Source organism: Eublepharis macularius, chromosome 16, assembly GCF_028583425.1.
Source record: "Eublepharis macularius isolate TG4126 chromosome 16, MPM_Emac_v1.0, whole genome shotgun sequence".
NCBI lineage: Eukaryota > Metazoa > Chordata > Lepidosauria > Squamata > Eublepharidae > Eublepharis > Eublepharis macularius.
In genome coordinates this window covers 15,833,710-15,847,316 of record NC_072805.1, presented here as the reverse complement: position 1 = coordinate 15,847,316, position 13,607 = coordinate 15,833,710, and the positions used below count along the sequence as shown (strand labels likewise).

Here is a 13,607-nt window from a genome sequence, read left to right as displayed (position 1 = left end):
CAGATATCTTGGTGTTCTCTGATTTGACCATCAGAGACGAGCTCTGAGTTTGTAAATTGGTAATATGGGGGATGAATGCACAAGGATGTGGGGTAAAGTTGCCAACCTTCAAGTGGGGCCTGGGATCACCCAGAATCACAACTGATCTCCAGATTCAGAGATCAGTTCCCCTAGAGGAAATGTCTGCTTTGGAGGGTGAACTCTATCGCATCTAGAGGTGCCGTTCCCTTGTCCGAGGCGGGGGATCCCCTGTTCCCACCCTCCCCCACCCTCACTTACTTGGCCAGCAGGGCATGCGCTTCTCAGGGCACCCCCAGGCAGCCTGGCTTGACCCCAGGTGCTCTCACACCTAAAGTGTGCTCTCACACCTAAAGAGGCCCAATTTGGGCCAAATCACGCTCTCCAGCAGGCCCGTTTTGGGCCAAATTCCTTTGGTGAGGGCAGGAGCTCTCTTGGGTTTGCCCTTTGACCCATGTGATGATGTCACTTTCGGGAGGTGACATCATCGTGCAAACCATGAGTGCACACGCTATGTGTGCACACGCACAAAAACAAACCCAGGATGCAGCGAGGTAAGTGCTGGGCTCCCAGTTTCCCACTGGATGAGTCAAGAGACCCGGTAACCCTAATGGCATCACAACCCTGCTGAGCTCCGCCCCTTCCCCAAGCCCTGCCCATCCCAAGCTCCACCCCTAAATCTCCAGGAATTTCTCCACCTTGAGCTGGCAATCCTTAAGTTCTGGTAGTAATGAAAGGTCAAGAAATCCTGGTGCCTAGTCAAGCACTTTGGAAAGGGCCTTCCAGCAGAATCTTGCTCAATACCCAGACCAAATGTGTAGACCTGCATATTATAAATCAGGAGGATTCACAGCACTGAAACTAAAGAACCAGCCAAACAACCAAAAGCACAATGCTGGAAAGAATCCCGTTATTAGTTAATATATCTAAGTTGTAGAATATGGCTTCATTAGCAACTGAGCACAGGAATGATGTTGGGGCGGCGTGACAGGCTCTGGTGTGTTCCTGTGCCCCACAGTTAGGGCCCCAAACGGGCTAAAACAGGCTTCCTGTGGAGTGCAGGAGCACTCCAGAGACCATCACACTGCCCGGGCAACCTTCCTGCGCTCTGCAGCAGCCCAATTTCGGCCTCAAATGGTCGCTGAGGAGCGCAGGAGGACTCCAGGGCTTGTCGTGCCACTCCAGCAGCACTCCTGTGTTCCACAGCAGGCTGATTTTGGCCCATTTGAGGCCTAATTGGGCCTGTTTGGGGTTATACTCTCACACCTCTGAAACTGATGTCCCCAGTCATTACCAAAGGCTCTCGTTCCCCCAAGCTATTATCACTTCAGGCCAATCCATATGCTAGAACTGTTCACTGCAAATATACATGGCTATAAACACCTTCAACACACCTGCCATTTCCTTTCCTTGTAGGGGCTCTCACCTGAATCTGTGCAGAAGGTATTGGATGAGTATCTGGGAGACACAGAAGACCATATCCAATTACGAGACCACTTCCGAGAACTGATGGGAGACGTCCTCTTTGTCATTCCTGCTATTCGAACAGCTAGAAGCCAAAGAGGTTAATTTTCTGAAATAACAGAACTCTCACAGAAGACATTTAGAAGCCCTATTGACCCAAATTCTCACTGTTTTTCACATTTGGATTTCACTGCCAAAATGTGAATCTTCCTTGTAAAAGCATACTGTATGTGCCTTTGTTTTAACCGGGCTGAACCAGGCCGGAGTGGATCCATAGGAATGCGCCGTGCCATCCAGGAGTGCACAACACCACCTGGAAGCATACCAAGAGTACGTCCCCAGGAGGCCCATGCCTCCCCTGCTGGCTAGATAAGTGGAGGCGGGGAGTGGAAGGTGGGACTGGGGGACTGGCATCCCTACCTGCTGGGGAATATTTAGAAGTAAGGGCTTTTTTCTGGTAAAAGAGGTGGTGGAACTCTATTATATGTGCGCATGCAAAGTGCATGCACACTCCTGGAAATGCGTGATGACATCACTTCCGGAAGTGACATCACTCCCTGAAGTGACATCACTCCCAAAAGTGACGCCGCTTCCCGGAACCCAGCACAATGCATTACAACAAGATAAATGTTAGTAAGCTTGGATAATAACATTATTATGAGAAAGGGTATTTTTCCTTTCTGGATCCTCTACAAAAAGTGAAATCTTCCATTCCCTTTCCCAAACATTTCATTTCTTTGGAATCATATTTTAAAATATGCAAGAAGGCAAGGACCTCTAAACATCCAAAACCCATCTCACAAATCTAAACTCGAACAGATTCCCTCTGTCAGCACAGAAAAACAATTCCAAAATTCTTTCTCAAAATTCTACAGAATCTGAAATTCCTAATCTAATGAATATTGAATTTTCAAATTTTCAGGGAGGGTTTTACTTTACTGGAGCAATTCAAAATGAGATACTCAACTTTAGCTGCATTAGATTCATATTTAGTTTAAAATGGCTTTTTTTGGTTGCCTACCTTACCAATGGCTAAGCTGTTTTGACATTGTGAAATGCTCGTATATATTCCAATGTCCCAGACAAACAATATTAATAAAAACTTCCTTAACACCCATATGTCCACTGCAATTTCAGTGATGTTAATCAACTGAGGGGGAGGGGAGAACCATTTGAGTTACAGCTATTAAGACATAAGAACACCTGTACGCTGATGAATATATTGATGAAAGCCTTCTGTGACTTGGACACAGCTATCCATTCCTTGCATAAAACTAGAATAACCATAACTGATATATTTAACTGATACAGAACCAATCTGTATTCAAAAGCTGCGGGAACCATAACAATGTCAACTTCAGTCAACAAAAGACTGAAAGCAACACACATACACACATGCACAGCCCCACCCACCCCATGAAAAGAAAGCAGAATGAACTCATAGTAGCACACACACACACACACACACACACAGAGCCCCACCCACTCACCCTGAATGAAAATAAAACAGAATGAACTCAAAGCAGCACACACATACACAGAAACCCCTGAATGAAATGAAAGCAGAATGAACTCAAAGCAATTTAACCTGGCCCCAGCAGCTCTGCTTGCACTCTCACTCTCTCTCTTTCACTCAGGAATGAAAAAAAGCAGAATGAACTCAAAGCAGTTAAACCTTCTCTGCAGAGCTTGTGCCGGGCCCCAGTTCTCTCTCTCTCTGTCTGTCACTCACAGAGGGATGGAGGGAGAGCAGAATGAACTCAAAGCAGCTAAACCTCCTCTGGAGAGCTGGCCCCAGCAGCTCTGCTTGTACTCTCTCTCTCTCTCTCTCTCTCTCTCTCTCTCTCTCTCTCTCTCTCTCTCTCTCTCTCTCACGAATGAAAAAAAGCAGAATGAACTCAAAGCAGCTAAACCTCCTCTGAAGACCCTGCAAAGCCGAACGAGGAAGGAATCACGTGGGCAGATTCTAGAGCTGCTGGAACAGCATTCTGAAGTATTCCCCCTCAAAAAAAGCCCTGGAAGTACTTATATTCCTCTCCCACCCCTTCCTCTGCCTGTTGGGGTAAAATCAGCTGAGGAGTGGCTTTTACCAGAAAGAAAGCAGCAGATGAGCAAAGGGTTAAAGTTCTCTGTTCTAGAGCAATGCTGGCAGCTACAACTGCAAAAAAAACAAAAACACTTTAAAATAAATAGAGAAGAAAGGTAAGGCCTAGTGGACCCTTGAGCCTTGCAGTGAAAAGGCAGTTGCCATCCTATTATGTGACTGAACTGTGTGTATTCCTTTGGAGCACCCAATTGATTGTGGCTTCCTGTTGAACATTTCCAGCAGTTTGGGAATGTTTACTAATGGACTTATTCTCTTTTTCCCTCAAGATTCTGGTGCTCCTGTCTACTTTTATGAATTCCAGCACCGGCCCAATATGTACAAAGATATAAAGCCAGATTTTGTGAAGGCAGATCATGGCGATGAACTTGGCTTTGTTTTCGGATGGCCATTAATAAAAGGTAAATCAGCCTTCATGAGTAAGGGTATGATTATGGGTCAAGTTAATAATGGGCAAGCTTCAGAATTGCATTGGTTGGTTGTAGCATTAACATTACAGTGATTCTCCTCTAAGGAATTCTCAGTGAGAATTACTACAACAGTATACAGAAATATAAAATCCAGGTTTAGAAAAAAAAACCCCAAAGCATAAAACCAGAAATACAAACCAGCAAGATCCAAAATGCAGGTCCTAATCAGCATTGATCCTGTCTGTGAGTGGATAGCTTCCTGTAATCCAACTATGATCCTCCAAGACTTTCCCCACTCTCTTCGATGTTTTCAAGACTGAAGGCCTGAACGCATTCAAAAGCACCCTGCTATTCAAACCAAGCCGCCATCCTGATACCTCCGGGAAGGAACTCCGTGTTGGGGTCTGATGATCTGCTCCTCCAGTGTTCCCGCCCAGCATCCAGCGTTCAGGGCTCCCCTGCTTCTGAACAGGGCATGGAGCTCCCATGGCAAGGAACCCTGCAAACATGCCCGATTCTTTTAAAACAGCCATGCCTAAGCTACGGCTGCCCCCCATCCCAGGGATTCCAAGTTCATTGTGCACATGGAGCTGCCTTCTCCTGAGTCACGTGTTGGTCTGTCAAAGTCAGTCTTGTCTACTCCAGCTGGCAGCAGCTCCCCAGGGTCTCAGGAAGAGTCCTTTCGGATCACCTGTTACTTTTAAACTAGGCAGGGATTGAACCTGGAACCTTCTGCAGGCAAAGGAGGAGATGCTCTAATACAGAGCCACGGAGACTATTTTCCCTTTTGTCTCTCCTGTCCCATCTTCAGGTGACGATTCAGAGGATGAGAAAAAGCTCAGCAGGACTATCATGAAATACTGGGCCAACTTTGCTCGCACAGGGTGAGATTCCTGGCTATTTCAAACCGGTGTGGCTCAGTCTCTTTAACACCCACAATCCAAATGCAAATTTTGTTTCTGATGTTTTTCTAGAAATCCAAACGGTGAAGGTTTGGTGGAGTGGCCACGCTATGACCTGAATGAAGAATATCTGGAGCTGAACCTGCAGCAACAGAAAGCAGAGAAACTGAAAAAGGACCGGGTTGATTTCTGGGTGGAGATTTTGCAGGACAAAAAGAAAACCACAAAAGAAAAGGAAATACATGTGGATCTCTAGCTGGCAACGTTATTTGCTGGTTTGCTATTGTCTTGAGACATCAAATACTTAAATGATAACTGAAAACTGTATTTGTCAAAGTGTGCCTTAGCCCTGAAGGCAGGGAAATAATCAGAGGCTTTGACTGCTATCAACCAGTCTTTATCAACCAGAAATTTCGTGTGATTCTGACCAGCATTTAGGAAGTGCTGTCAAGGATTTCAGCTACTAGGTGGAGATTACTATGAATGCTGTTGGTGAATCTTAAGAACTGAAATCGGGGCTGTAATATTTTACTCTTTTTAGGATTGCACTGTTAGTCAATTGATGAGATTGGTTTTGCAAGGTGCCTGGGGTTAAACAAGCAGCATAGAGTTTTTAAAGTTGTTTTAAACAGGAATGGTAGCAGATACCTTAATACTCAAACAGAAAATATGGATTTTAGGAGTTCCAGCTGACAACTTCTTTCCTCCTCCAAAAATTAGGCACCCAATTCAGAGGGGAAAGAGTTTAAATGTTCCCCTTCATACTGTTTCTCCAATCTGAAGCAGCCCTCGGGTGCTGTTACTTGCCTTTCTGGGGAAACATACAATCTTACATGTGCAGATCGTCTAAAAATGCAGTTTCCCCCCTGCAGAGCTGTTATTTGTCTTCATTTGTAAGTGGCTGCAGATTTGATTAACCCATTAAAATCCATACTGAAGATTTTTTTAAGTCAAGTTTATTGAACATTTTAAAAAATGGAAAGTGCCTTACCAAAACTTTACCTTAATTTTGGCTCAAGTGCCACAAATTACAGTGAACGCAATCCATTACAGAGTTAAGTGGGCACCGTGCACTAGATGGTGGCAGGCTAGAACTGGAGAGAGGTGTGACAAACTTCTGGTCTTTATATTTTTAAAGGAAGAGACTCCGTGTTTACATCTTCATCCCGGGAGCCTCAGGGGTATCTTGAAGTCTGCCTTGTTCTCATGGCAATCTAAACAGTCTGAAACACCTCAAGGTTTCCATTTGAAGAAAGCTACGAACAGCAGTCTTTGGGGCTCTTAGCACCGCTCTTAAATAACATTGTTCTTATTCTCTCCCTCACCTTGGTACAGTTACAGTATTTACTCAAAAGCAAGCCTAGAGGGGCGTCATGTTGGAGTTGCACTTATAAGTCATACTTATAAGAGAGAGGGAGGCTTTAAACCTGGCTGAGAAATATGGCACGATATAACCTATTACATGCATGGGGTGTTTGCAGGCCTATCGACATAATCCAGGTAGAAGCTTTAATAGCCTTTAAGGCCGGCCCACCCTAAGCCCAGGAAGAGCACTGCGTCTGAGAGAAACCAGCTCTGATAGCTGAAATACAATGAGGCTGCAGGAATAAGATGATTTTTGTCATATTGCTGAGTGGAAAAGGAAAGCATCGCAAATTTGGCCTCTATGAGGATGTTTTGCTAAGGGACAAGATTGCCTTTAGTACAATGTACTAAAGGGGAAGGGGGGAAAAACACTTCTGGAAAACCCTGCTCTCACCCTGGCACGCGGTTCTGGATATTTGCAGAGCAAAAGCTATTGTGAGTACCCAGGTTAAAGTTTTGTTGGCAGAAACAACATGGCATGCAATTGAGCAACAGTAAAAAATTTCCCCCCTGGCTGCCAGCAAAAGCAATGCCAGCGCTCAGGGAAATTTTCACTGCACATTCTGTGCTCTGCGGGACCAAAGCGAGGTTTGCAATAGATGCAGAAATACGCACACATGTTCTGGGATACCAGCTCAATCCTAAACAGAGTGACACCCTTCTAAATCCCCTGTAGTCAGTGTGCGTGGATCAATGGGAAAAGGTACGAAGCTGGAAAAGGTCACAGGCATGGCCATGTTCTCTGTGTCCATTCTGCAGCCTTTAGAGAGGACCATTCTAATGGTGTGTGGGGGGTGGATCATTCTAATGTATGGTGCAACTCTAGGGTCACTAGCTTGACTTGGGAAACTCCTAGAAATTGGGAGTAATTCCTTGAAAGGTGGAGTGTGGAGAAGAGAAGGAGCTCAGCAGGCATGTGATATCACACTCAGACTTCTGTTTCTCCTAGGTTCTATGGTATCCCTTAGAGTCTGCCCTCCAGAGCGACCATTTTCATCAGAGGGGTACTGATCTCCGTAGTCTGGAGTTCAGCTGTAATCCCAGTAGAACACCAGATCCTACTTGGGAGCAGAGACATGAAAGCCTACAGGTCTCTTTTCTTTCATTTTTATTTTATTACGTTTATAGTCTGTTCTCCCCACAAGTGGGCTCAGAGCAGACAACAACATGTATAAAAATATAAAACCACATTAATAAGATAAAATACATTTAAAATTGGACAGCAGAGCATTAATGCAAACAACAAACACAAAGGGGGGGACACAAAAGGCAGGTATGCTAGTCACGCTAGTATTTTGGGGGTCGGTTATCAAGCCAGACCTAAGGCACACTACTGTAAAAGTTCTAACGAAATCAAATTGATCATTGATATGATGGAAAACCATGATCCTCTGTTGCTTGGGAGGGATTCGTGTACTTCTCCGGAGGTCAATTTATTGCCTCAAATAGGACTTACCTTTTCTGTCCTGAGGAAATCTAAGTCCACATCTGAAGAACTAGAAGCTGAGGGGGTCAACAAGAAGACCACTCAGCCCACCCACTGGGTCAGCCACCTCGGGCTCACAGAGAAGAAAAACAGTGTATTATAACGGCCATTTTACACTTAACACAGGCTGCATGGGCAGAACTGGCTGCATCCTTCTCTGCATTGCCATACGGGAGTCAATATCGGCACTGTTTCATGTGACCACTGAAGTACTGTGTCCACAGCGAAGCTAATAGTGGCTTCCTGGGGTGGGTGGAGGAAATGAGAACAGTGGGCAGTACGGGCAGGCTGCAGACGCTTCTATGCACATGCCACATTGGTGAGGAGAAAAAGGGATGCGAGAGTCTGGCACGTACAAGGCTCCAGTCAAAGGTTGATGCAAAGTCCACCTACAAACATGAGGGTTTTGTAAAGCATGACGTGGGTGCGGCATGCTAGTTTCCAACCAAAGAATCATGCATGTGTCAGCAGGGGCCAAGATGTCCAACACACAACAGATGACAGCAGCAACTGGGACATGACGCCATTTTTAAATGTGCCCTGGACAGCATGATACAAAGGCACACGGCTTAACAAGAACAGTCTTAGAAACTGTCAAGTACATGGGCCGTGTCTTTCCCAAAGATCATGTTGCACCTGCTGTTGGCATGCAGGCAATCAACAAAATGCCCTCCCCGGAGAAGGAGAAAGGCTTTCAAAGACAGACACCCTTCAGTACCTGGCCCAGTACATTCCATGTGAGTCTCGACGACTGACTGGGTGTTATTGGAAAATTGTAATTCTCTGGCAGGGGAGATATTTACGGAGAAAAGCCCTAAACAAGCTCAAAGACACCATCCCAGCTGTTCCACTGCTGCAATCCTTGATCCAAGGAACTATCTAGGAGTAGAGGCAGATGCATTCAGAGATGGTCTGGGAGCCAGTCTGTGGCAATGAGAGCAACCCATGGCTGCAGAAGCAACTGAGCAAAATCATGCTCCCGTAGAAGTAGAGCTACTGCAATTGCTTTTGCTATGATTAAATTCTACTGGTATGTATTTTGCACCCAAGGGATAGTCCATTCAGACATAGTAATTTTTACTAAGCCTATTGGACACCTACAAAATACACGGTAAGAGTTTAAAAAATATGACAACCAGATCGTCTGCACCAGAGACAAAGCCTTGCTACTGGTAGACTTTCTCTCTAGAGCAATGACACTCTCTCCACCTGCTAGACCTGCCCCCGTTCATGAGGAGAAGGCATTTCACAATCTTGTGGACATGGACACAATGAGTGACCTATTGCTCTGCCAGCTATGCAACCACATACGAGTAGACCACGAGTCTCTAGGGATGGCCTCAGAGGAGGAACTAGGTTACAGCAGAACTCAGAGCTTAAATCAAAGACCTCAAAGAGTACAGGCTTAGTTTCAGTCCTCCCCCCACCCTACACAAATCAGAGCATAATGAAGTTGGAAGCACGGGCATGCCAAATCCTTTAGTGGCTGAATTTGAATGTCCACATTTTATTTACTTATTTCATTTACTTTATTTGCAGTCTGCCTTTCTCAAGGCAAATTACACAGGGCGAGTCGATACAATCAACAGGATGGAACATCCAATGAACAACGCAATAGGATTTGGATTTTTGGAATCTGATGCCAACCAGAAATCTGAAAACAAAACTAAAGCAAAACAAAGATATTAACATAAGGCATTAAACAATGCAAACACTGCATAGTAGGATCCTACTTATAGCATCAAACGGCACAAACGATACGCAGTAGAATAGATCACAGTTCCTCCTAACCCTTTACTCAAGTATCTTCCTGAACTGTATTGTTACAATACAGCACTATTAGGAAAACCCTCTCGAATAATTTGGTTTTACATAAGTTGCAGAAAGCCAGGAGGGTGGGAGCCTTCCTGACCTCATCAGGAAAGCTATTTCATACAGACCTCTGTAGTCTGGAGAGTAGTTGTAATTTTGGGAGAACGCTAGGCTCCAACTGGAGCTTGGTACCCTACATGGAGTGAGAGGTTCTTCAAAATAGCCAAGGAGATTTCACCTTTGTGTCTGAGGGAGCACTCATTGAGAAATGGTTTCCTCCACTGTAGGAAGATCATAGGAAGAAATTTGGCTTGCAACCTCCAACATGGGCCTAGCACATCATGGTAGCCATTGTGTGGTGGCAGCCACTCAAAAGGCCAAAAGTGCCCACAGGGTTAACAAGACTAGGAATCGCAGACTTTTATTAGTGCGTGGGGTAGGGGCCTCTATACCTTTCCCCTCCTTGCATTTCACTAGAGGCTCCTTGCATTTCAACTTACACTTTTATAGAGTATGAAAGCCCATATACTATTTTGTTGTTGCAGTCTTTAAAACCATCCTGTACAGCTGCAGATCTGTTGCCGTATACAGTACATGGGGGAGTGGGCACTAAGGTCATGAAATAATAGGTTCTCTAAGGCCAACTTCATGGCAGTGGAGATTCAAATCCAAGAACTTTCAGACTTATAGTACAACAGGTTTCTTCCATGATTTTTTAGCTCATTTCCTGGGACTCGCAGAACAGCTTTTAATAAAAGCCAGCTGAACTGGTGTCTTGCAAGCAACCCCGTGTGTCCTCTTGTGGCCCAATCACTGCACAAGAATAAATCCAGCGAGAGGTTTCAACAGCACTCCCTCCCTTGAGATTCTTTGGTGTTGTTTGAAAACCTTTCGACTGCCAGAGAAGGGGGAGCTATTTTTTTGGCCCATTTCCAATAAGTTGCAGGATATATTAACCTCAGACTGTGCAGCTGGCAAGGGTTGAAATTCAATATAATTCTGTTCTCTATTTCAAGTGAACCTTGGACTTCAGTGGACTATTTAAAGAGATCCAGCACTTGCATTACAGGTGTCTCTGGGCAGACTCACCATGTCAAGTGGAATGGGAGTTTCTTTGGTCCTGCTGATCTTTGCTGCATGGGTAGCAGAAGGTAAGATTTTTAAGGAGGGAGAAACTGGTTGGGTTATTTTGTTTTGGGTCCCTGTTGCAGAAATAGAGCTGGAAAGAAAATGATGTTGTTTGGGAAAGGACTTGCTTGGGTGAGACATGAAACTATTACCCTTAATATCATGACACAGAAATCTAGTGGCACCTTAAAGACTAGCAACATTTATTTCAGCTTGAGTTTTCATGAGCCTAGAAATGTACATCCATCAAGCTGTCTTAAATACAAGAAGGCGGGGTGTCTAACTCAGCCTGATGGATATAGATTTCTATGCATCTGAGGAAGGGAGCTTCGACTCACAAAAGCTCACATTGAAAAAAAAGGTTGCTAGTCTTTAAAGCATTAATTTTACTATAACAGACTAACACGGCTATCTGTATGGAACTGTTATCTTTAGGATAATTTGCCCACCGATCCAGAGGCCCAGCATTTTTCTTTAACAGCTCAGGAAGAAAATTATGGGGAAGTATATTGCCCAGCATTTGGATTATCTAAACTTTGCAGAAGAGATGCTAACACTTTATGGGAACACCCACAAATAATCCCACAGAGAAGAAATCAGCCAGCGATACAGGCAGCATGGATTTCTTCCAAAGGGTTCTAAAATCTGTTCCATGGACATTAATTTGGAAGACCATACCATGATAGGTAGTTATCCTACCAAGCTTGACTAGAACTTGCATATCTGCATCAAAAATGCCATTTGTGGTATAATTCTCAGTAGAGTTACACACTTTAAAGCTCATTGACTTCAATGGACTTTGAAGGGCGTAACTTTGGTTAGGATTACACTGTCTTATCTGTGCTGGGGTCTTGCCCTTGATCTTTGGCAAAAGATGGAATATTGGCCTAAAGTGGAACTTTGAAATCGAACTTTCCCCTTAAATCTGTGCCCTCTGTGGCTTGTCAAGGCTAGAAAAGTCTCTTCCAACTAGTGCCAGGCTCTGTGCCAGCATCTATGCCAAGGTCCCTGGTCTCCTGTGACATGCTGCCCCTCAGTTATAAAAGTTTCATCGAGGGGGGAGAGGCAACTAAGATAAAACTTGATGGTAAAAGAATGAAATGTTACATTCTTGTTACTTGATCTGCTAGGAAACTTTAAGAAAGAAAACCAGGATAGATACTGTACAGAACAAAAATTCAGATATTCATCATTTTAAAAAAAACCTGAATAGTATAAAAATGAAGATATTCCTGTCTATATTGGTCAAGAAAGCTTATTTGGAGTGAATTTACAAAGCAGGGAGCAAGCGTGTTGCTGTCCATGCGTTGTTTCTACATGTCCATGTTGGCACAGGAGTCAATTGCTGAAATTTAAGATTCAAAGGCCTTTTTTGTTCTACTATATACCTTACAGAATAATAAACAGAGGAGAAGGAGGAGAAAGGTGATATTTGTGATGTTTGGAATTAAAAGGGCTTAGCAGTGCATTACTCAGGCAGAGTTACGCCCTTCTAAATGCACTGACTTCAGTTACTAAGGGTAACTCAGATTAGTATTTCACTTTAAATGGTGCAGAGAAAGCTGACTCTAAGAAGACTTTCTTACATTGGGTTGCAATGTTCAAAAGTTTGGGGAAGGGAAGAGGGGGCCTTATCAGAAGAAAGCTGGACTCAATGCAGGGCACACAAAAGACGGGTGCAAGAACTGGGTGAGTTCTTACAACCCCTTTGGCCTCAGAAAGTCCCTCCGGTCCTGAGTGAGAGGTGCCAACTGACCAGGGGAAAAAGGCTTTTTTCTCAAGGTCCGATACTCTGAGGTCCGATACTCAGAAATGAGCATGTAAGCATGCAGTGAAGCAACTGCTGTGGTGTTCAAAATCAAAAAAAGTCCAGTAGCACCTTTAAGACTAACCAATTTTATTGTAGCATAAGCTTTCGAGAATCACAGTTCTCTTTGTCAGATGCATGGAGGGCATGGAGGGAGTTCAAGGGACTGTTACATGGGAAGCTTCCAAACCTGAAACTACAGCGGCTGAATTGCTAAAAGCCCGAAGGGGGAAAAAAAGCCCTGTCCCTTTAATAGAGGCTTACTGAGAAGTTATTTCCCAAGCGATATTTTCCATGAGATTTTATCAGCCTCCATGCCATGAAAAGCGCCAACTGCCCATTCCAAAAATGAAACCTCTATTAAAGAGGCAAGGCATTTTTTTCTCCAGCCTGCTGGACACCCCCCACAAAGCAGTCTTCTCAGAAAGTTCTTTCTTGCAGGCAGCACAATGCAAGCCAGATCTAAGTTAGGGAGGAGATTTAATCCCCTTGTTGCATTTCTATGGGGAAGACCTAGAATTGGTTTAAGAAGCACTATTGAAAAAGTATACAGTGTGATAAAAATGTCAGACTAGGGATCTTGGAGATCTCGCTTTGCAACAGAAGCTCACTGAGTGACCTTGGGCCAGTCATATTCACTCTCAGCCTTATCTGCCTCATGGGCTTGTTGTGAGGATAACATGAAGGACAAGACAACACTGTAAGTCGGGCTGCCAGGTCCCCCTGTGAGGGGGAAAAACCCCATTCCCAGGTTATGCTCCCTGCCGTCACTCACCTAGTTAGTGGGGGAAAGGCCTTGCGGAATGGAAGCAGAAGGCAAAAACCCTCCAGGGCTAGCGCACAGTGGGCACGTTCCAGCTGGCTATGATGATGTCACTTTCTTAAGTGATATCATTGCACCTGCAAGTGTCATCACAGCCAATAGGAGCACTTGCACTGTTTGTGCATGCTCAAGATCACCCTAGGTAAGCACCGGGTCCCCCCCAATCCCGCAGCGGAAGGGACCTGACAACCCTAACTGGAAGCCACTCCCCACAGAGGAAAAAGATGGACTATGTGTGTGTGTTATGTGCCGTCAAGTCACCTCCAACCTATGGTGACACTATGAATG

General features: G+C 44.6%; 2 protein-coding genes across 2 annotated transcripts in view; both read left to right on the top strand.

The window, feature by feature from the left end:
* The window catches only part of LOC129343935 (fatty acyl-CoA hydrolase precursor, medium chain-like), a 42,304-nt gene extending 36,746 nt beyond the window's left edge, over positions 1-5,558 (top strand). Inside the window, exons 10-13 of the mRNA XM_055000347.1 lie at positions 1,435-1,582; positions 3,856-3,987; positions 4,808-4,880; positions 4,971-5,558. Of these exons, the coding sequence (XP_054856322.1) occupies positions 1,435-1,582; positions 3,856-3,987; positions 4,808-4,880; positions 4,971-5,154 (537 nt within the window). The 3' untranslated portion in view covers positions 5,155-5,558. The remainder of the gene's footprint in view (positions 1-1,434; positions 1,583-3,855; positions 3,988-4,807; positions 4,881-4,970) is intronic.
* A 4,979-nt stretch (positions 5,559-10,537) lies between these two features.
* The window catches only part of LOC129344289 (fatty acyl-CoA hydrolase precursor, medium chain-like), a 29,243-nt gene continuing 26,173 nt past the window's right edge, over positions 10,538-13,607 (top strand). The window contains exon 1 of the mRNA XM_055000865.1: positions 10,538-10,712. Within this exon, the coding sequence (XP_054856840.1) occupies positions 10,652-10,712 (61 nt within the window). The 5' untranslated portion in view covers positions 10,538-10,651. The remainder of the gene's footprint in view (positions 10,713-13,607) is intronic.